This window comes from Rissa tridactyla, chromosome 27 (genome assembly GCF_028500815.1).
Source record: "Rissa tridactyla isolate bRisTri1 chromosome 27, bRisTri1.patW.cur.20221130, whole genome shotgun sequence".
In the NCBI taxonomy this organism is placed as follows: Eukaryota; Metazoa; Chordata; class Aves; order Charadriiformes; family Laridae; genus Rissa; species Rissa tridactyla.
In genome coordinates, this window is record NC_071492.1 from 1809974 (window position 1) to 1831886 (window position 21913).

At 64.5% G+C, this 21913-nt stretch overlaps 3 protein-coding genes across 5 annotated transcripts in view; 2 read left to right on the top strand and 1 right to left on the bottom strand.

The window, feature by feature from the left end:
- ATAT1 (alpha tubulin acetyltransferase 1) overlaps window positions 1-2244 on the top strand; it is a 3575-nt gene extending 1331 nt beyond the window's left edge. Inside the window, exons 2-5 of the mRNA XM_054183688.1 lie at window positions 115-559; window positions 654-725; window positions 855-1032; window positions 1141-2244. Of these exons, the coding sequence (XP_054039663.1) occupies window positions 115-559; window positions 654-725; window positions 855-1032; window positions 1141-1165 (720 nt within the window). The 3' untranslated portion in view covers window positions 1166-2244. The remainder of the gene's footprint in view (window positions 1-114; window positions 560-653; window positions 726-854; window positions 1033-1140) is intronic.
- Window positions 2245-2695: 451 nt separating this feature from the next.
- Window positions 2696-5873, top strand: C27H6orf136 (chromosome 27 C6orf136 homolog). The gene is made up of 6 exons (XM_054183877.1): window positions 2696-2925; window positions 3615-3926; window positions 4581-4669; window positions 4769-4969; window positions 5516-5585; window positions 5665-5873. Exons 1-6 carry the CDS (start codon window positions 2794-2796, stop codon window positions 5797-5799), a joined length of 939 nt encoding a protein of 312 aa, XP_054039852.1. The 5' UTR covers window positions 2696-2793; the 3' UTR covers window positions 5800-5873.
- Window positions 5874-5934: 61 nt separating this feature from the next.
- Window positions 5935-21732, bottom strand: DHX16 (DEAH-box helicase 16). Of its 3 annotated transcripts, none has more exons than XM_054183874.1 (20): window positions 21443-21732; window positions 20730-20968; window positions 19708-19861; window positions 18662-18718; window positions 18328-18582; window positions 17421-17645; window positions 16393-16581; window positions 15708-15818; window positions 14830-14945; window positions 13865-14075; window positions 12936-13034; window positions 11795-11947; window positions 11323-11463; window positions 10174-10336; window positions 9539-9657; window positions 9185-9252; window positions 8442-8604; window positions 7764-7925; window positions 6920-7093; window positions 5935-6120 (listed from the first exon to the last, which is right to left on the bottom strand). In XM_054183874.1, exons 1-20 carry the CDS (start codon window positions 21647-21649, stop codon window positions 5992-5994), a joined length of 3135 nt encoding a protein of 1044 aa, XP_054039849.1. In that variant the 5' UTR covers window positions 21650-21732; the 3' UTR covers window positions 5935-5991. The 3 variants fall into 3 exon arrangements, with proteins under 3 accessions (XP_054039849.1, XP_054039848.1, XP_054039850.1); XM_054183873.1 differs by having other exon boundaries at window positions 17421-17648; window positions 21443-21731; XM_054183875.1 differs by lacking the exons at window positions 5935-6120; window positions 6920-7093; window positions 7764-7925 and having other exon boundaries at window positions 8502-8629; window positions 17421-17648.
- Window positions 21733-21913: the final 181 nt, after the last annotated feature.

Genomic DNA, 21913 nt, shown 5'->3' on the forward strand with positions numbered 1-21913 from the left:
GGTAAATCACCCCATGGATTTGCCCCAAGGGAGAATAGAGCCTTGGGAAGTTTCCGGGGGGGGGGGGGGGTGGGGGTGGAAATTACCCCAGATCTTTGCCCCATGGGAGAGTAGAGCCTTAGAAAAGTGCCCTGGGGGGGGCAAATCACCCCCAGTATTTTCCCTGTTGAGGGGCAGAGCGTCGGGAACTGCCCCAGGGGCCAGATCACCCCAGATTTTTTTGTCCCAAGGTGGGGTAAGAGCCTTAGAAAGTACTCGGGGGGGGGGGGGGGGGCAAATCACCCCACAGATTTGCCCCAAAGTGGGGTACAGCCTTGGGAAAACCCCGGGGGAGGGCAAATCACCCCATATATTTACCCCAAGGCGGGGCTAGAGACTAAAGAGAGCCCTTGGGGGGGAGGCAGAACACCCCAAATATTTACCCCAAGTAGGGGTAAAGCTTCAGGAACTGCCTCGGGGGGGGGGGGGGGGGCACATCACCCCCAGCCTTCCTCCTTCCCCCCTGCCCCCCAGGTGAACAACTTCGTTATCTTCGAGGGTTTCTTCTCCAACCGACCGGGTGAGTTTCAGGGGGGATTAGGGGGTGGCCTCAGGGGGTACAAAGGGGTGTGGGGTGACGCCCCCAACCCCTAATAAAGGTGCCCCCCCCGCAGTTCCCCCCCGCCGGCCGCCCCCCAAGCGCCCCGAGGAGGAGATCAAGCCCTACTCGCTCTCGGAACGTGACTGTAAGTCGGGGGCATGGTGGGAAAAAGGGGGGGGCGGGGGGGAACTGAGGCACGGTGCCCCCGCAAGCTCCGCCCCTTTCACCACGAAGAGGGCGGGGCTTCTCTAACCCTCAACCAATCCCCTGGCAGTTCTGCGAGAAGAGGCGGAGCCTCCTTGGCCATTCAACTTGACTCCTGGGCGAGCCGGGGGGTCGCCGGTTCGAGGCAGCCTCCGGCCCTTTTTGGCGCGGCGGGAGACGACGGATGGACAAACAGAGCCCCCGACGACGGACAGACGGACAGACGCCCCCCAACAGCGTCGCGCCAGGTTCGCCTCCCCCTTTTTTTTTGCCCCAATTTTGCCATTTTTGGCCCTATTTTTCATTCCCCTCCATCACCCCACAACTCTGTTTTCTCGCCCCCTCCCCCCTCGCAGCTCTCTCGGGCGAACCGGTCGTTGAGCCCCACGGCAGCTTCTCCCCACGGCAGGGCCGTGGGGGGCTCGTAGCCTGCTGGGTGTGGGGGTGAAGGAATGTGGGGTGCCCGGCTCTGTCCCACTGGTGCCCCCTTCCTGCCCCACAGCTCCCAGGCGGTGCCAGTTCCTGCCCTGTAGCTCATATGGGTGCCAGTCCCCCCCCACCAGTCCCTGTGGGTGCCCATCCCTTCCCCATAGCCCCAGTGGGTGCCCGTCCCTGCCCCATGGGTGCCTTCCCCTGCCCCACAGCTCCTGTGGGTGCCCATCCCTGCCCCACAGGTGCCCCTTTCCTGCCCCATAGTCTCTGTGGGTGCCTGTCCCCATCCCATAGTAACTGTGGGTGCCCATCCCTGCCCCACAGGGGCTTCCCCCTGCCGCACAGCTCCTATGGGTGCCCATCCCTGCCCCACAGCTCCCCCATGAATGCCTGTCCTCACCCCATAGCTCCCAGAGAGGGCCCCTTCCTGCCCCATAGCCCCTGTGGGTGCCTGTCCGTGCCCCATGGGTGCCCATCCTCGCCCCATAGCTCCCAGGGGGGGCCCTCCTGCCCCATGGGTGCCCTCTTCCTGCCACATAGCCCCTGTGGGTTCCTGTCCCTGCCCCACAGGTGTCCTCTTCCTGCCCCATAGCCCCTGTGGGTGCCTGTCCCTGCCCCATAGGGGTCTCCCCCTGCCTCACAGTTCCCATGGGTGCCTGTCCCTGCCCCACAGCTCCCGTGGGTGCCCATCCCTGCCCCACGGGTGCCCCTTTCCTGCCCCATAATCTCTGTGGGTGCCTGTCCCCACCCCATAGTAACTGTGGGTGCCCATCCCTGCCCCATAGGGGCTTCCCCCTGCCCCACAGCTCCCATGGGTGCCCATCCCTGCCCCACAGCCTCCCCATGGATGCCTGTTCTCACCCCATAGCTCCCGGCAAGGGCCCCTTCCTGCCCCATACCTCCCAGAGGGTTCCAGTTTCTACCCCACACGTGCCTGTCCCTGCCCCACAGCCCTGGGGGGAGGGGGGATGCCCTTCCCCTTCCCCCCCCTTTTTTTGGTTACGTTTCAATAAAAACGGTGACTCTCAGCGCCGGGTCCCGCGTGCTGTCGGTGTGGGAGGGCGGGGGTGATGTCATCGCTGGGGGCGGGGCAGCCCAGAGACCCGCCTCCCGCTCTGCGCACTCCGCGCTGCACAGCGCCAATATCCTCATAGCCCCGCCCCTCCCTTAAGCCACGCCCACCGTGCCATTAGCCCCGCCGCTCAACCCCTGCTTGGGGGAAGCCCTGCCTCCCCAGCTGGAGATCCGCATTCCTATTGGCTGCCGCCGAGCTGGCTCCGCCCCCCTGGCGCGCACGGCTCGAAGCTAAATCAATGGGCTTGGCGGGAAGCAGCTGCGCATGCGCGTGCCGCCCGGCGCGGGCTCCGCCCACCGCGCATGCGCTTCCTCCGGGTCACCTTCCCCGGCCGCTCCCGCTCCAGCCGCGCATGCGCAGGACACTGCCCTGCCCGCCGCACATGCGCGCTGGGACGCGGCAGGGGCGGAGCCAGCGCCGGCCGGCGGGCGCTGCGCAGGCGTAGTGAGGTCGCCGGCTTGAGGCGAGGCGCGGCCGTCGGCGAAGCCGGGGGGGCTGCGCCATGTACCGGCACGGCCGGGCCGCCGCTGCCCGCCTCCGACCCGCCGCCCCCACACTGCGGGCCTGGACCCCGGCAGATCCCGACGGTGCCGGACCGGACCCGCCGCGCCGCCATTACCGAGCGCGGCCTCAGGTGAGGGGCGAGGGGAAGGGGCGGGCCCGCGCTGAGGGGAGGGGCGGGGATATGCAAATACACTGCGGGGATGCAAATAGACGCCACGGAAGAGACTGGTGTGGGCGTGGCTGCTGACCCAGTGGGCGGGGCTATGCAAATACGCACGGGCATAAGTGGAGGGGGCGGGCCCTGCTTGTCGGGTGGGCGTGGCTATGAAAATCGTTATCGCTAAGTAGGGATGAGGTGGGCGGGCCCGGCTGTCCCGAGGGGGCGTGGTTATGCAAATCGCGGGGGGTGGGAATCCTGCTGGGTCAGGGCCATCCCTGGGGACTCCGTGGGGCAGAGCCGTCCCCCTGTGGGGCAGGTCACCCTCTATGGGGCACACGCATTCCTCCATGGGGCAGATCCACCCCCCCATGAGACAAATCCATCGTGTTGTGGTGCAGATCACCCCCTATGGGGCAGTTACATCCTTTTATGGGGCAGAACCGTCCTCCTGTGGGGCAGTTACATTATTGGGGGGGACCTGCTGGGTTCCTCATAGGGCAGATCCACACAGGGATCTGTGTGGGCTCACAGGGATCATAGGGCACCCCACAGCAAAAATGCCCCCCTAGAGTTCCCCACACCATACCCCCCCCTTCGCCCCGCTATGAGGCAGCCCCACATCTACCCCCTTGGGGACCTTTTACCCCCCCCCCCCACAGGACCTGGAGCCCACCCGGGGCCACATTTCGGCACTGCCCCCTCTCCTGTGCCCTCCAGCCCTGCCACGGCCCCCCCCGGCCCGGGGTCCTCGCCTTCGCGCCTTGTCCCCCCCCGAGGGGCTGGCAGGTGACATCACCACAGTGGACGGGCAGCGGGAAGATGACATTGCCGTCCGCGATGGCCCTGTCACCTCCCTCCTCCTCCTCCTGCGACCCCCGGCCCCCTTCCTGGCCCCCGCTGGGCCCCCCCGCCACCCGCCCCCCAGCATGGAGGAGCACTTGGCCGTCATGCACCAGAAGCTGCAGCACGAGGTGACAAGAGGGTGACAATAAGGTGACATCGGGGCTGGCTTTGGGGTGGGGGTGGGTAGGGGGGGTGGCTTTTGGGGGAGGGGTCTGTTACTCCCCCACTATAGGGTGTGTCATGTATAGGTGGGGATGGGGTGGCACTGTGGGGCACATGGTGATGAGGTTGGGGGGGGTGACAAGTTTGGGGGGGGGGTGACAAGATGGAGGGGGTGTGACAAGGTGGGAGGGTGTGACAAGGTGGGAGGGTGACAAGTTTGCAGGTGACAACATGGGGAGAGGGTGATAAGGTGGGGGGGTGACAGGATAGAGGGGGGGTTGATAAGGTGCGGGGGACAACAAAGATGGGCGGGTGACAAGATCGGGGGAGGTGTGACAAGATGGGGGTGGGTGACAAAACAAGGGGTGTGACAAGATTGGGACGTGGATGATAATATGGGGGGGGTGACAAGGTTGGGGGGAGGGTGACAAGGTGGGGGGGGTTGCACAAGATGGGGATGAGGGTGACAGGACGGCGGGGGGCAACCCTTTAAACTCCCCCAGCTCCAACCCCGAGCCCTGTCAGTGCCCCCCAGCCCTGCGGGATCCTCCACGTCCCCACGGGGACAAACACACACACACCCCTGACCCCCAACCCCCCCCATTTCCCCCTACCCCCAGCTCCCCAATTTCTTCCTGAAGATCCCCGACTATGGCCTTTACTCCCCCGACGTCGAGTTCATCAACCACCTCCTCCACCTCCACACCCGGTGAGTCGTCACCCCCCCCCGCCACTGCGGGGCCGGGGGACACTTTGGGGACAAAGGGGACATGTGCCAACCTTGGTGTGTGTGTGTGTGTGTCCGCAGCGGGCGGCCCATGTACCAGGTGGCGGTGGCCCTGTGCCGGGCGGTGGCCTGGGGCTACTTTGCCAGCCTGCGGCTGGAGGTGCTGGCCCTGACGCGGCACCCCGAGGACTGGAGCATCCGGGCGCGCTGGCGCCTGACCGGGCTCCCCCTGCACCTCTGCCTCCTGCGCTTCTACCGCCGCGACAAGCGCCAGCTCCTGCGGTCAGCCCCCGCCACCCCCTTGTCCTCCACTGCCACCCCCCGGCGCCAGGTTCCTTCTCCCACCCCCAGTGACCTGCTGCTGCTCCAGCTCCACAGACGCTCCCCCCGCAGCCCCCTTGGGTCACCCTGTGGTCCTGCAGCCCCCTGTCCCCTCCATGCCCTCGTCCCTTGTGTACCCCTGTCCCTGTCACTCCCCAGGGTGGGATGCCAGCCCCACGTCCCCCAGGCCCTTGTCCTGCCCCAGGGTGGGATGCCAGCCCTGCGTCCCCATGTCCCCGTCACTCCCTGGGGAGGGAATGCCAGCCCTGGATCCCTGTGTCCCCCACGTCCCTGTTGCTCCCTGGGGCGGGATGCCACCCTCCTGTCCCCATCACTCCCTAGGGAGGAAATGCCACCCCTGTGTCCCCATGTTCCCCCACGTCCCCACAGCCCTGTCGCTCCCTGGGGTGGGATGCCAGCTCTGTGTTCCCATGTCCCTGTCACTCCCTGGGATGGGATGCCACCCCCATGTCCCCACGCCCGCCCCTGACTCTGTCCTCCCCCCAGGTCCTATGACGCCTTCTCCACCTTCTTCCTCAACTCGCAGGGGCTCATCCGCTGCCACCGCGTGGACAAGGTAAGGCCAGGGGACACCGGGGGACCCAACAGTGTCCCTTAATGCCCCCCCCCCTAATATTGTCCCCAACCCCTCCCAGCTGATGCCAGCCCCCACGGCCATGACCGAGGACAAGAAGCTGCTGGTGGCAGCGGCGGTGGCAGTGGCACTGGCCGAGCCGGGACCGGCCTTACAGCTCGCCTTGAAGCCTCCTGCCACCTCGGGGGCCACCTGAGCCCCCAAATCCCTGTCCCCACGTGTCCCCTCCCTCCCTTAACTTAATGTACAGAATAAAACCATACGGACGGAGCTGCTGCAGCAGTGACAGAAGGGGACAAACCGTGTCCCCAAACGGGGAGGGAGCCACTCGTCTTCCAAAACAGCTGTATTGTGGGGGGAGGATGTCCCCAAGTGTCCCCAAGGTGTCTCAGCCGAGCTCCTCCCGGCTTTTGCCCACCTTCTTGGGCATCTTGCGGGCGCTGGCGTCCTCCAGCTCCTTGGCTTGGTAGTAATGGGGGGCCACCTCCAGCAGCCACCCGCTGTCGATCTCGATCACCTAGGGACAAAGGGGACACTTGGGGGCCATGGGGACCACCACTGCACCCCAAGCCTGTGGAGGGGACACGGGGCTGTCCTGCTGGGCGGGGGGCCGCTGTCATCGTCCAAGGACCCAGCCGACGTGTCCGTGGTGTTGTCCCATCATCCTTGGTCCCCATGGGGACACAGCCATGGGCTCTCTGTCACCCTGGTCCCCATGGGGACGTGGCTGTGAGGTCAGTGTCATCCTGGTTCCCATGGGGATGCGCTACTGGGTCCCTGTGACCCGGGTCCCCACAGGGACATGGCTATGTGGTGCCTGTCACCCTCCTGTCCCCAATATCCCTGGCCACGTCCCTTGCCCCATGGCGTTCCCCCTGTCCCTGCACCACTGTCCCCAGCCCAGCCCCCATGGCCCTGTCCCCGTGGCTGTGTCCCTGTCCCAACATCCCTGTCCCAGCGTCCCCATGGCCATGTCTCTGTCCCCATCCCCACAGCCACATCCCTGTCCCCGCGGTGACATCCCCATGCCCCGGCTGCGTCCCCAGCCCTGTCCCTGTCCTTTTGTCCCCATGACTGTGTCCCTGTTCCCATATCCTCATGCCCATGGAGATGTCCCTCTCCCAGTGTCCCCATGGCCACATCCCTGTCCCCGTGGTGACATCTCCATGCCCATGGCCGTGTCCCCAGCCCTGCAGCCACATCCCCGTGGCCATGTCTCTGTCCCCACGTCCTCATACCCACAGAGATGTCTCTGTCCCCACCCCAACATCCCCACGGCCACATCCCTTGCCCCATGGTGTCCCCCCCATCCCCACCTGCCGCATGAACTCCTTGGTGGTGAAGACCAGCTCGTGGTAGAGCACCCAGCGTGGCTGCTCCTCGAAGAGGGAGCTGTTGGGGTGGATGAAAACCGTCTGCTGGTGCTTCACTGTGCGATACCCGCCCCGCGTCAGCCGTGCCGTGTGGTAGAAGAAGCCGGCAGTGATGGCCTGGGGGGCAGCAAAGGCGGGGAGGGAATTGGGGGTCATGAGGGTCTGGGAGCAGGGGGAAGATCCTGGGGGGTGTTAGGAGGGGAAATGGAGGGCCCGTAGAGTTTGGGAAGGGGCGAAGGAGGGGTGGTGGAGGATTCTGGGGGGTGTTAGGAGGGGAAATGGGAGGCCCTGGGGGGAACTGGGGGGTCCCTGCAGGTCCTGGGGGGAACTGGGGGGTTCCAAAGGCTCCTGAGGGGAAATGGGGGGCCCTGGGGATCCTAGGTGGGGAAAATGGGGGGCCCTGCATGTCCTGGGGGGGATCTTGGAGGTCCCAGAAGCTTCTGGGGAGTCCCAGGAGAAATGGGGGGGATCCCTGGGGATCCTATGGGGGAGAACTGGGGGGTCCCTGCAGGACCTGGGGGGTGCCAGGAGCGGAACTGGGGGACCCTGCAGATCCTTGGGCAAACTTGGGGGGCCAAGAAGGGGAAATGGGGGTCCCTGGGGGTCCCAGGAGGGGAAATGGAGGGTCCCGAGGGGAAACAGGGGCTCCCAAGGGGGAAATAAGGGGTCCCGAGGGGGAAACGGGGGCACCTAAGTGAGTCCCAGGAGGAAAATGGGTCCCTAGTGATTACTGGGGGGGTCGCGGGGGGGACTGGGGTGCCTGTTGGGGGGGGCATTTGGGGGTGACCTTGCGGACTGGGACGGAGTCTCCGGCGCAGGAAGAGGGGGGCACCTCCACGCGCTCCATCAGCCCCTCCAGCTGCTCCCGCACGTCCCGCGCCCGGCGCAGGGACCGCGCCTGCACGAAGTGCTCGTAGCACCACTGCAGGGAGTGCCCGCTGCTCACCCACTGCCGGCGACACGGGGACGGGGGGGGGACACGGGGGGGACATAGAAAGACACGGGGACCATGGGGACACAGGGAGACATGGGGACATGGGGGACACAGGGGATGGGGACAAAGAAAAGGGGACGTGGGACACAGGGACAGTGTGGGGACACAGAAGTATCAGAGGGACACGGGGGGGAGGGGGACAGGGACACGGTCAGTGCCTGGTCCTGGACACCCACCCTGTGTCCCCAACCTGCCCCCCCAGGGCCCCCCAACCCCAGGTTTACCCCTTGAAACACCCCATAACCCCCCCCCCCCCAGCAGACACCCACTGCCCCCCCAAGACCCCTCCCCCCCTATATTTACCCCCTAGGACCCCCCCCCCCCACACACCCCATATTTCCCCCCCAAATCCCCACATACCCCCCCAAAACACACCCCTACCCCCAACCCTCCTCTCCCAGGCACATCCCATCCCCCTGCCACATCCCTCCTTGGTGTCCCCTCCATGTCCCTGTGTCGTCCCCCCCATGCCTGGTTGTAGACGTTGAGCAGGACAAGGTGGTCCCCCCCGGGGACGTGGAAGCCCAGGCGGGCGCTGTCGGCATGAAGGACCTTGTCCTTGGGCCGGTAGAAGATGGCGTTGTTGACGGACAGCATGGCCGCCACCGTCAGCACCTCCTCCGTGCAGCCGTATCTGCCAGGGATGTCACCGTGTCACCCTGTCACCGTGTACAGGGGGTGTCACCACCCCCCCAACCTGCTCGGTGGAGGGATTGTAGGGACACACACACACGACAACACTGGGACACCTGGGGACAATGGGCGGCCACCACCAGGACACCCAGGGACAAGCCAGGGATGATGAAGGGACCACACTGGGGCATGAGGACACCCAGGGACACCTGGGGACATCACAGGGACACCCAGGGGACACCACAAGGACAACCAGGGACCACTGGGAACACCAGGGGGACCACCTTGGAGACACCACAAAGACACCCAAGGACACCCAGGGGACACTCAGGGAATACCACCAGGACGCCTGGGGACAACTCAGGGACAGCCCAGGGGATACCACGAGGACACCAGGGGACAACCTGGGCACACCTAGGGGACAACATGAGGACATCCAGGGGACAACCTAGGAACAAGCCTGGGGACACCACCAAGGCTCCTGGGGACAACTCAGGGACATACAAGGGACTCCACCAGGGACAGCGGGGGACAGCCTGGGGACATCCAGGGACACCAGGGGACACACCAGTGACACTCACTGCTCGGAGGCCAGGATCATCTTGGCCAACATGGGCTCCACCGGCAGCTCCGCCATGCGCCGGCCCAGCTGGGGACAGGGAGGGGACAGCCTCAGGGTCCAGTGCTCCCAGTAACCCTGCCCAGCGCTCCCAGTACCGTGGTGAGCTCACCTACAGGATCCACCACCACCATCTCAGTCCCTCCCAGTGCTCCCAGTCCCTCCCAGTGCTCCCCATACCATGGTGAGCTCACCTACGGGGTCCACCACCACCATCCCAGTTTCTCCCAGTGCTCCCAGTACTGTGGTGAGCTCATCCGCAGGGTCCACCACCATGACCCTAGTCCCTCCCAGTCCTTCCCAGTGCTCCCAGTACCGTGGTGAGCTCGCCCAGGTGGTTGAGGGCACCCAGGGCGTAGAGCTGCTCCAGCGCCAGCACCAGTGTCTCGTGGGGCGGCGGGTCCAGGAAGTCGAAGTGGATCAGGTCGTTGATGCCTGGGGACAAGGACGTCACCTGCTGTCACCCCAGGGCCACCCCAGAGCCCTCCTGGTCCCCCAGGGTGTCCCCAGCCCCAAAGGTCCCCAGTGTCTCCCAGGCCCTGAGCTGTGGCACTGTGCTAAGATGCCTTGAGGTTTCTCTTGTCCCTAAACGTCCCTTGAGATGCCTCCTGAGATGTCCTAATGGTTCCCAAGATACCCAGATGTCCCCTACGGTGCCCCTATGCCCCAAGATGCCTCCTGAGATGCCCTGATGGCCCCTAAGATGCCCAAATGCCCTCTAAAATGTCCTAAAGCCACTTCAGATGCCCCAATGCACCCCAAGATGCTCCAATAGTCTCTGAGATGCCCCGATGCCCCCTGAGATGCCTCCTGAGATGCCCTGATGGTCCCTGAGATGCCTCCTGAGACGCTCTGATGGTCTCTCAGATGCCACGATGCCCTCTAAGACCTCCCAATGCCCCCCAAGATGCCCCTATGGACCCCAACCTCCCCCCCAGCCCCCCATCTCACCAAGGCTCTTGAGGAGCAGGACAAGAGAGCCCAGGTCAGCGCGTTGGATCTCGGGCACTGGGGTCTCCTCCAGTTCGTGCTGGAAGGCCCAGGCTGTGTAGAGGCGAAAGCACTTGCCGGGAGCCACCCGGCCCGCCCGGCCAGCACGCTGGTTCGCTGAGGCCTGTGGGTCACCGTCACTGGTCACTCAGGGGGCCACGGGGTCGGGGGGACAAGGGACACAGCTGCCCATGGGGAGTCAGAGACATGGGGACCCGGGAACCCAGAAATGTGGGGGCCAAGGAACATAGTGATGTGGAGATCTGGGGATGTGGAGATCTGGGGATACGAAGACCAAGGGATGTGGGGACACATGGACATGGGGACCTGGGGGCATGAGGGGGACAACGGACACAACTGCCCACAGGGACCCAGAGACATAGGGACACAGGGACCCAGAGATGTGGGACATGGGGACCCAGTGACATGGGGACGTGGAGACCAAGGGATGTGGCAAATGATGTGGGGACCCAGGGGCATGGGGACATGAGGTGGACAAGGGACACAGCTGCCCACAGGGACGCAGAGGCATAAGGACACAGGGACCCAGAGATATGGGGACATGGGGACTTGGAGACCAAGGGACGTGGGGACATGGGAACACGGAGGCACGAGGGGGACAAGGGACATGGCTGCCCATGGGGACCTGGAGGCATGGGGACACAGGGACACAGAGATGTGGGGACCTGGGGACATGAGGACCCAGGGGCATGGGAACGTGGAGACCTTGGGATATGGAGACCAACGGACATGGGGACCAAGGGATGTGGGGACATGAAGACCCAGTGACATGGGAGCCCAGAGACATGGTGACAAAGGAATGTGGGGACAGAGGGACCTGGGGACATGGCTGCCCATGGGGACCCAGAGGCATGAGGACCTGGGGACCCAAAGAAGGGACATGGGGACCTGGAGACCTGTGGGGACACAGGGACATAGCGACCAAGGGGTGTGGGGATGCGAGGCCACCAGAACCCAACTACCCACAAGGACCTCGGGGACATGGGGACACACCGACTCCACAGAAGGACCACGGGGAGGACACAGCCACCTTAGGGGACCGTGGGGGTGATGGGGGGGGAGGGAGGGGACAAGGAGGGGACGCAGTACCCGGGAGCAGGGGGTGACCACCAGGGACTCCATGCCGGTGCGGGCGCTGTAGCTCTTCTGCTTGCAGAACCCAGGGTCCAGCACGTAGACGATGCCATCGATCGTCACCGACGTCTCCGCGATGTTGGTGGCCACCACCACCTGCAGGAGGGACGTCACAGGCTCCAGCCACCCCAGGACCCCGTCCCTTGGGCTCCACCCGATTGAGCCCCACTCCTTAGAGCCCACCCCGACCCCCACCCCGCTAAGCCCCACCCCTTAAACCCCACCCATTTTAGCCCCACCCTATTAAGCCCCACCCCTTTAGACCCCACCATAACCCCACCCATTTTAACCCCACCCTAATAAGCCCCACCCCCTCAATCCCCACCATAATCCTACCCCTTAGACCCCACCCCATTCAGCCCCACCCCCTGAGGCCCCGCCCCTCCCGGGAAGCCCCGCCCCCTCCCCTTAAAGGGCCGGCACGCACCTTGCGTGCGCCGGGGGGGGTGGGCTGGAAGATGCGGGCCTGCATGTCGGAGGGGAGGTTGGCGTAGATGGGCAGCACCAGCAGCTCTGCCAGGCGCGACCCCAGGCGGCGGCACCGTTCCTGCAGCAGCTCCACGCAGGCCTCGATCTCCTCCTGCCACCGGCACACCACGGGGATGTGGATACCCAGGAGGATGGGGACAGCCAGGGGGACAGAGGGACACCCAGGGGGAAAAGTGGATGCCAAGGGGGACAAGGGGACACCCAGGCGGGATGGGGACACCCTGGGGGAAGGGGATGCCTGGGGATGTGGACACCCAGGAGGATGGGGACACCCAAGCGAGACACAGGATGTCTAGGGGAACATGGGGACATCCGGGGGACACAGGGACACCCAAGGGACATGGGGACATCTGTGGGACACAGGGACATCCTGGAGGATGGGGATGCTCAGGGAGATGGGAACTCCCAGGGGGGTGACGGGGACACCCAGGGGGACATCCAAGGGGACAGGGACACCTGGGGGACACGGGGACATCCCAGGGGATGGGGACACTCGGGGACACACGGACATTGGGGGGGAAGGGGACACACGGACATTGGGGGGGAAGGGGACACACAGGAGGACAGGGATGCCTGGGGATGTGAACACCCAGAGGGATGAGGACACCATGGGGGACACAGGGACAGCCAGGGGGACATGGGGACACCAGGGAGGAATGGAGTGGACAGGGAGATGGGGGCGGGACGACATGGGAACACAGGGATGTCCAGGGGGCCATGGGGACACCCAGGGGACATCAGGGACATCAAGGGGATAGGGACACCTGGTGGGACAGGGACACCCAGGGGGCAGGGGATGGCCACAGGAATGGGGACATCAAGTGACACCGGGGAATGGGGACATGCAGGGAACATCAGGGTGACACTGGGGGCACCAACAACATAAGGGGGACAAAGAGAGGGAGGGGACACAGGGAGGTGGCAGGGGGGTGACATGCAGACACCCACCTGGCCAGTGAGGAAGACGAGGATGTCCCCCGGAGGCTGGGTGACACAAGGGGTGCCCAGGGGACAGGGGGGGGCCCAGGGGGGACAGGGGTGGTGGCAGGGAGGGGATGGGGTGACATGGGGACACCCACCTGGCCAGTGAGGAAGACGAGAATATCCCCCGGGGGCTGGGTGACGTGGATCTGCAGCACCGACACCACACACGCCTCCAGGTAATCGGCCTCGGGCGCCTGGGGAGGGGACATCGGGAGAACATCAGCACCGGGTGTCCCCAAGTGTCCCCAGCCATCCCCCTGTTGCCCAGTGTCCCCCAGTGTACCCCCGTCCCCTGAGACCCCCATGTCTCCTCACTGTTCCTGCGTCCCCCCCGTCCCCTGTCATCTCTCATGTCCCCCGAGGTCCTCCAACACCTCCCGGTGTCCCCAGATGTCCATCCTGGTGTCCCCCAGAGCCTCATGTCCTCTGCCACCCCCACGCCTCCCCCATCCCCGTGTCCCTTGTGCCCCCTTTGTCCTTTGGCACCCCCCAGTGTCCCCATGACCCCAGCAGCCTGGTATCCCCCAGTGCCCCACATCCCCCTACTGTTCCTATGTCCCCCCTGTCCCCGAGTGCTCCTACATCCCCTTGCTGTCTCCATGTCCCCTAGTGCTCCTATATCCCCTTGCTCCCCATGTCCCCCCCTGTCCCCATGTATCCCCTTGTACCCCAGCACCCCATGTCCCCCAGCGGTCCTACATCCCCTTGCTGCCCCTGCGTCCCCCATGTTCCCTTGTCCCCCTGCTCTGCCCATGTCCCCCTGTCTCTCCAGACGTCCCCTTGCACCTATGTCCCCTCGTCCCCCAGCACCCCACATCTCCCTGCTCCCCCCATGTCCCCCCTGTCCCCTAGCACCCCTACATCCCCTTGCTGACCCTGTGTCTCCCCTGTCCCCATGTCCCCCAGCGCCACTGCATCCCTCTGCTGCCCTCGTGTGTCCCCCGTCCCCATGTTCCCCCTGTCTCTGTGCACCCTAGCACCCCACATCCCCCTGCTCCCCACGTCTGCCGCGTCCCTGTGTCACCTTGGTGTAGTAGATGTCGACAGGGAAGCGGCGGCCGGGGATGCGGAAGACGGGGGCCTGGTCGAAGAAGGCGGAGAAGCGCTGGGTGTCGAGGGTGGCCGAGGCCACCAGCACCTTCAGCTGGGGCCGGAACCGGGCGATGTCCTTGATCAGCCCGAAGAGGACGTCAGTGTGCAGGGTGCGCTCGTGCGCCTCGTCCACCATGATCACACTGCAGCGACGCGTACGGGGACACAGGGACAGGCGTGGGGACACGGGGACGAGCATAGGAACAGGTGTGGGGAGAGGTATGGGGACACGGGGACAGGCGTGGAGACAGGTATAGGGACACAGGGACAGGCATGGGGACAGGTATGGGGCACCAGTAAGACTAACAATAAGGACAGTGCGAGGGACACACAGCCACTCCACCAGCCCCCTGCCGTGTCCCCAGTGTCGCCCCCACTGTCCCAAACTACCCCCCTACCCCCACAACATCCCCAACTGTTTCCCTCAGAGTCCCCAACCCCAGATATTCCCCACCCTCCATGTCCCCGGGGTCCCCTCCAGCGTCCCCTCAACATCAACCTCCCCCCACCCCTTAATGTCCCCATCCCCACGTCCCCACCATTCCCCAGCATCCCCAATCTCTCTGCTCTTCCCCAACATCCCCATGGCCCTGATGTCCACAGTGTCCCCAATGTCCTTGGTGTCCCCAGCACCCCTGTTCTCCCCAATGTCCCCAAGGTGTCCCCAATGTCCCCATCTATGCTGTCCCCAACACCTCCAATCCCTCCACCCTCCCCCAACACCCCAGTGTCCCCAGCATCCCCAATGTCCCTGGTGTCCCCATTATCCCCGCAACGTCCCCAAGGTCCCCCAGAGTACGCCATCCCTGACATTCCCAATCCCTCCCCTCTGCCCCAACACCCCAATGTCCCCGGCATCCCCAGCACCCCTGGTGTCCCCAGTGTCCCCAAGGCCACCTGTAGGACGCGAGGTCGGGTTCGGTCAGAAACTCCCGCAGCAGCATCCCATCCGTCATGTATTTGAGCACAGTCCGATCCGACGTGCAGTCCTCAAAGCGGATGCTGTACCCTACCTGGGGACAAGACACATGTCACCGCTGTGGCCCGGTGGCCCTCAACTCCCTCAGCATCCCCTCAGAGTCCACCAGCTCCACCCTGGTGGTCCCCAGGGTCACTAATTGTCCCCAGGAGTCCCCTCGCTTGCCCAGAGTTCCCCTGGGGTGTCCTGGGATGGGGATGTGGCCCCAGGGTCCCCCACAGTCCCCTAGGATGGGGACAAGTCATTAGGGTCCCCTGTGCTCCTCAGGGGTCCCTAGGACAAGGACATATTCCCTATGGTCCCCAGGGTGGGAACATCTTCCCTGGGGTCTCATAGGATGGGGACATGTCCCCTGGGGTTCTCTGTGTCCTCAGGGTCCTATGGGACAGGGACATGTCCCCTGGGTCCCCTTCGGTCCTCGCAAGGGGTACATCTCCCCTTGGGCTCCCCTAGGATCGGGACATGTCATTAGTGTCCCCAGTGTTCCTCACGGCTCCCTGGGACAAGGACATGGCCCCAGGGTCCCCTGCTGTCCCCAAGATGGGTAGATGTCCCCTGGATCCCTTGCAAGGGGCACACGTCCCTGGCGTCCCTTGCAGTCCCCAGTGTGGGGACACGTCCCCTGGCTTCCTTAGGACAAGGCCAGCTCCCCAAGGGTTCCTCAGAAGAAGCCACACCACAGGTGTCCCCTAAGGTCCCTCTGGGACACTGTTGTGTGCCCAAGGTCCCCTGCCATCCTCAGGTCACCAGAGCCACCCTTTAGGTTGTCCCACACCCCTCACATCCCCCGTGTCACCTCGTTGCCCAGCTTGGTGCCCATCTCCACGGCCACGCGGGCAGCCACGCTCATGGCGGCCACACGCCGTGGCTGCGTGATGCCAATCTTCAGCCCCTGCCGCGTGTAGCCCTGGGGACACAGGGACAAAGGGGACTCCACATCAGGGAGTGGGGGGGGGGGGGTGACAAATGCTCCCTAACCCCCATATCCCCCTTCCAGCCCCCCATATCCCCCCCTTGCCCCCCAACTCCCCTATCTGTCCCTCTAATTGCCTCCCACCCCCCCCATCTGCCCCCCCAGCCCCCCATTCTGCCCACCTGAAGACCCCTAGCTCCCCTATCTGCCCCCCATTGCCCCCTAACGACCTCCTGGTGCCCTCTCATTTGCCCCCAGACCCTCTATATGCCCCCAATTACCCCCCATCCCCACTATGTACCCCTGATGCCCCCTCATTTGCTCTCCAGCCCCCCATCTGCCCCCCAACCCCCCATTACCCCCGATACCCCTCATTAGCCCCCCTGATGCCCCCCAGCCCCTCTATCTGTCCCCCAACCCCCCCTGCGCCCCCAACACCCCCCAACTCACCTATTTAACCGCCTGATGCCCCCTCATTTGTCTTCCACCCCCCTATCCGCCCCTCACCGCCCCCCAGCCCTCCTATCTGGCCCCCACCACCCCGATGTGCTGCTCCTGGCCCCCCCACCTCCTCGTGCAGGTACTGGGGGATCTGGGTGGTCTTGCCGGAGCCGGTCTCTCCCTCGATGACCAGGATCTGGTGCTGGGCAATGGCGGCCACCAGCTCGTCACGGTAAGGGAAGATGGGGAGGCTCCGCCGCGCCTCCTGCACCGACTGCCGCTGCCGCTCTGCCTCGGGCACCAGCGCCGGGGCCTCCTGCAGGCACCCACAGCGTCCCTCCAGGATCCCCACGTCACCTACAGTGTCCCCACGGCCACCTATCGTCCTCCCAGGATCCCTCCAGTGTCCCCAGCCCTCCGCAGCATCCCCATGCCACCTCTGGTGTCCCCAGGGCCCCCCGTCATCCTCCCAGGGCCCCCTGGTGTCTCCAGGCCTCCCTGGCTGCCTCCATGGTCCCTCTGGTGTCCCCAGGGCCCCCCATCATCCTCACAGAGTCCCCCCAGTGTCCCCATGGCCCCCCACCATCCTCCCAGGGTCCCTCTGGTGTCCCCAGGGGCACCCGTCATCCTGCCAGGGACCTCCAGCATCCACATGGCTCCCTGGCATCCTCCCAGGGTCCCTCCAGTGTCACCAGGGCCACCCATCATCCTGCCCGTGCCCCCTCCGTGTCTCTGCCATCCCTGCTGTCCCCATGGTCCCTTCAGGATTCCCACAGCCACCCATCATCCTTCCAGGGTCCCTCCTGGCTGCCCCCATAGTTCCTCTGGTGTCCCCATGGCCCCCCAGCAGCCTCTCAGGGTCCCCTGGTGTCCCCAGGGGCACCCATCATCCTTCCAGGGCCCCTCCAGTGTCCCCATGGTCCCTACAGTACCTTTAGGATCCCCTCCAGTACCACAAGTCCCCGCTCTAACCCGTTCCCAGCACTCCTAAATCCCCCTTCAGCACCCCAAATCCCCCCTCTACCCCCTTAGAATCCCTCCCAGCACCCCCAGGGCCCCCTCCAGCACCCCAAATCCCCCTTCTATGCCCCCAAAACCTCTCTCATTGCCCCTGGAACACCCTCCAGCACCCCAAAATCTCCTCGCCCCCCTCACCTTATCGGGTTCGGTGCCCTTCATCTGCACGGCACTGACAAACTGGATCATCTCATCCTCCTCCAGCACAAAGTCGTAATCCTTGGAGGGCTGACGGCGGGCGGCATCGCGCGCCCCGAACCTCAAGGAAGCCGCCCCAATTCGCTCCTCCTCCCAGCGCCGCTGCTCGTCCCGGGGGGCCATTCGCTCTTCCTCTCCTCCCAGCACTTCCTCACGCTCGGGGATCTTCTACAAGGTAAAGAAAGGGGTGAAATCACCGGGGTCTCCCCTCCCCCAACCCCCCACCCCCCCCGCCGTGGCAGGAGGGACACTGGGGAGGCAGAGAGGGGGGAATTTGGGGTGCTGGAGGGAGTCTTGGCAGTGATGGGAGGGATTTCCGGGGGATAAAGGGAAGATATGGGGTGCTGGAAGGGGTCCTAGGAGTGATGGGAACGACCTGGAGGGGATAGAGGGGGGATTTAGGGTGCTGGAGAGGGTCCTAGGGGTGACAGGAGGCACCCTGGGGGAACAGAGGGGAGATTTTGGGTGCTGGAGGGGGTCCTGGGGTGATAGGAAGGACCCTGGCGGGATAGAGGGGGAATTTTGGGTGCTGTAGGGGGTCCTGTCGTGTTAAGAGAATCTTGAGAGGACAGAGGGAAGATCTGAGGTGCTAACGGGGGCCTCAGAGATGATGGGAGGAACCTTGGGGGGATAGAGGCAGAATTTGGGGTGCTGCAGAGGGTCTCAGAAAAGACAAAAAAGACTTTAAAAGGATAAAAGGCCAATTTCGGGTGCTGGAGTGGGCCCCCGATATGACAAAAGGGACCCTGGAAGGGCGATAAAAGCAGTATTTTGGGGTGCTGGAGGGAACTTTGGCCGCGATGCGAGGGATCTGGGGGGGCCAGAGGGAGGTTTGGGGGACCCTCACCTTGCCTCGTGTTTCCTCGGGGATATAATATCGATTACTTTTCTCTAATTTTTCCTTTTCCCCGGCCCGTTTGTACTCGCGGGCCAGATCCCGCACGCGACGTTTATATTCTAGCTCCCGCCGTTCCGCTCCCGTCAACGTTTCTTCCCCGAAAAGGTATTCTTCATCGGCGATTTCCGCTTCTAATTCTTCTAATTTATCCTTTTCCCTTTTCGCTAAATATTCCCGACGGGATTTTTTCCGCAGTTCTGGAACCTGACAGGCACAAAAAGGTAGTGTTAAAGCTCAGTGGAACCCCTCTCAACTGGAATTTTGGGGTGGATTTTAAGCTCACCATGGTTTTTTGATCTTCTTCGGCGATTTTGAGGCGTTTTTGAGCTTCTTCATAAGCCTGGGGGGAAAGCGAGGGGAAAAGGGTGAGGACCCCAAATTCCAGCTGCGGAGGATGGAGGAGGGGGGCCTTAATGGCACCCCAGATCCCCCAATTCCACCCGGGTGTGTCAAATCTGGGCCAGGAGGCAGGAAAAGCCCCCACCAGTTCCATCTAGGGACCCCCCGAGTCCCAGCTGAGACCCCTAAATCAAAGCCTGGGGCACCCAGGAGTCAGGTACGGCCCCCCAGTCCCAATGACTCTCCCCCAGGCCCGCCCTCCAGTCCCAGTTGTGACCCCTAAATCAAACCCAGGGAGCCCCAGGAGGCCGGGAGGATCCCCCCCGCATTGTGGCTGTGACCCTCAAATCTCACCCAGGGACCCCCAAGTGCATGGCAGGACCCCCCCACCCCAGATGTGACCCCCAACATCCCACTCAGGGATCCCAATTCCCACACAACCCCCAATAAATCCCACTCAGGGTCCCTCCAATCCCACACAGGGACTCCAATTCCTACTCAGCCCCCACTAGATCCCATCCAGGGTTCCCCCAGTCCCACCCAGGGATCCCCAAAAGCACAGCAAAACCCTCCCACAGCCTGGCTATGACCCCCCCAATCCCACCCAGGAGGTCAGCAGGGCCCCCCAAACACAGCCAGGTCCCCCAGATCTTACCCAGGGACTGGTAATCCCACCTAGGGATGCCGATTCCCACCCAAACCCCCTAAATCCCACCCAGGGTCCCCCAAACACAGATGGGCCCCCTTAAATCCCATCCAGCGACCCCCTAAATCCCACCCTGAGACCCCGAGGAGGTTCAGGAGGGCCCCCCAAATCACACCTAGGGACCTCCTAAATCCCACACAAGGACCCAAAATCCCACCCAAGGACCACCAAATCCCACCCAAGGACACAAAGGAGGTCAGCAGGGCCTAAACACAGCCAGGCCCCCCCATATCCCACCCAGGGACCCCCCCAAAAGGCGTTGCGGCCCCCCCCATGCCCCTCACCTTGGCGTCAGGGCGGGTGAGGACGCTGCGGGTACGGTCACGGTCGCGGCGGCGCAGCCGTTCGGCAAAGGCGTCTCGTTCCTCCAAATCCCGCAGCCGTTCCCGCTCTGATGCTTCCCATTCTGCTTCTGGCTCCTCGGTGGGGTCCGCAGCCCTGGTTTTGGGGGCGAAAAAGTCACATCGGGGGACACCAAAATCCATGGGGGACCCCAAAACCTACAGGGCACCCCAAACCCCACAGACCTTAGTAGTCTGGGAGACCCCAGAGGGGTTTAAGTGATCCTGAAGGTGTGAATCCCAAAATTCCAGGTGGGACTCAGCACCCAAACGGATCCCAAAAGCTCAGGGGTGACACCAAGGGTCAGGAAGGGACAACCAGGGTGGACCCCCAACATCCAGGGGGACCCTGAGCTGCTCTGGTGACACCCAGGGGGCTGGAGAAAACCCTGAGACCTCCATAATTGGGGGGACCCCAATAACTGTGGGGGGATGCTGAGTACCTGCAGAGACCCACAGGGGACAGGAGGAAACCTTGAGACCCCCATAACTGGGGGAGACCCCAAGAACCGGGGGGACCCTGAGCACCTGTAGTGACCCCAAGAGGGCAGGAAGAAACCCCGGGACCCCCATAATTAGGGGGCCCCCAAGAACTGGGGGGACCCTGAGCACCTGTAGTGAACCCCAGGGGAAACGAAGAAACCCCCAAGCCCCCCATAATCGGTGGGGGAGCCCAGTAACAGGGGGGACCCCAATAACCAGGGGGACCCCGAGCACCTGCAGTGACCCCGAGGTGGCAGGAGGAAGCCCCAAGACCGACATAACTCAGGGGGACTCCGATAATGGGGAGGGACCATGAGAACCAGGGGGACCCTGAGCAGCTCTGGCAACATCCAGAGGGCTGGAGGAAGCACTGAGATGCCCATAACTAGGGGGGACACCTCGATAATAGGGAGGGGGATACCAAAACCCGGGTGGGGAACCCCAAAAAACAGGGGGGGACCCCAAACCCTGTGTCTACTCACGGAATGTGGGGTGGCGAGGGGCTGGAGGCCTCGGGCGACTCAGAGCGTCGGCGTCGAAGGTGGCGGCGGCGGCGGGGAGTGGGGTCAGCTGTGGCGGGGGCGGAGCCGTGGGCAGGGGCGGGCCCTGCCGCCTCGTCATCGCTCTCGACCAATCGGTAGCCTTGGCTGCGGCGCTGCAGCTCCCGTGCCGCCCGCTCGGCGGCCCGGCCTGGGGGCTCCCGCGGGGCCTCCCGGGGCACCTGGGGGCGGGGTCAGCCTCAGGACACGCCCCCTCAGGACACGCCCCCTCCCCTCAGACTGGCCACGCCTACCGAACACCCAACGCCCCTCATTGGCTGTTGTTTCCGTTGACTGTGGTGCTCGGGTGCACAAACCACGCCCCGTCCTGCGATGGCCACGCCCCCATCCGCATGGTCCCCTACATCCTAGAAGCCACGCCCCTTCCCGCAAAGCCCCGCCCTCACCTCCCAGAAGACCACGCCCCCACCTGCACAGGATCCTGCCACCCACTACCCTTGAAATACCGCCCCTTCCCGCAAGCTCCGTCCCCATCTGCCGCCAGGCCACGCCCCCACGCGCTCCAACGCCCTCCCACTCCAGACTAAGCCCCACCCCCTTATCGTGAGCCCCTCCCCCATCCAAAGCCCCGCGCCCTCCCCCGAGCCCTGCACACTTACCTAAACCCCCGCCCCCTTCCCCCGAGCGCCGCCCACCTTGTCCCAAAGCTCCCGCGCGAAGGCCCGCACGCGCGGCTCCTCCACCCGCAGCGCCTCCGTCTCCCGCAGCCGCTCCAGCAGCTCCTCCACGCTGCGGCTCCGCCGGGCCAGCGCCACCAGGAAGGCGGGGACGTGACGGCCGCTCAGCCCTAGCAGCGTTTGTAGTTCCCCAGACACCCACCGCTCCAGCGCCGCCGCCGCCATGGCGGCCCTGCTTCCTCCTTCGCCTGCCGGCCGCCGTACGCAGCGCGCACCGCGCTCAGCCAATCCCCGCGCACGCGTAGTTATGTAGCCCCGCCTACTCGGCGCCCCGTCGCACCGCCTCTGTGGACGGTGCGCATGCGCGCTTCCGCTCTACCGTAATATCGCGTCGAGCCGCGCGGCTCAAAATATAAAACCTCTTTTTTTTTTGTGGTTTCCAGGGACGCCACCGGTGCCTCCCCCCTCCCTACGCCGGTCCCCGGTGTC

Excerpts from the sequence above, each read along its gene's own strand:
- C27H6orf136 (XM_054183877.1), top strand. The coding sequence starts at position 2,794 with ATGTACCGGCACGGCCGGGCCGCCGCTGCCCGCCTCCGACCCGCCGCC. Across the intron at positions 4,970-5,515 it reads GACAAGCGCCAGCTCCTGCG|GTCCTATGACGCCTTCTCCA; the intron begins GTCAGCCCCCGC and ends TCCTCCCCCCAG. Across the intron at positions 5,586-5,664 it reads GCTGCCACCGCGTGGACAAG|CTGATGCCAGCCCCCACGGC; the intron begins GTAAGGCCAGGG and ends AACCCCTCCCAG.
- DHX16 (XM_054183873.1), bottom strand. The coding sequence starts at position 21,649 with ATGGCGGCGGCGGCGCTGGAGCGGTGGGTGTCTGGGGAACTACAAACG. Across the intron at positions 11,464-11,794 it reads CCCCCCCCGGCGCACGCAAG|GTGGTGGTGGCCACCAACAT; the intron begins GTGCGTGCCGGC and ends TCCCTCCTGCAG. Across the intron at positions 10,337-11,322 it reads TGGTCACCCCCTGCTCCCGG|GCCTCAGCGAACCAGCGTGC; the intron begins GTACTGCGTCCC and ends GGTGACCCACAG.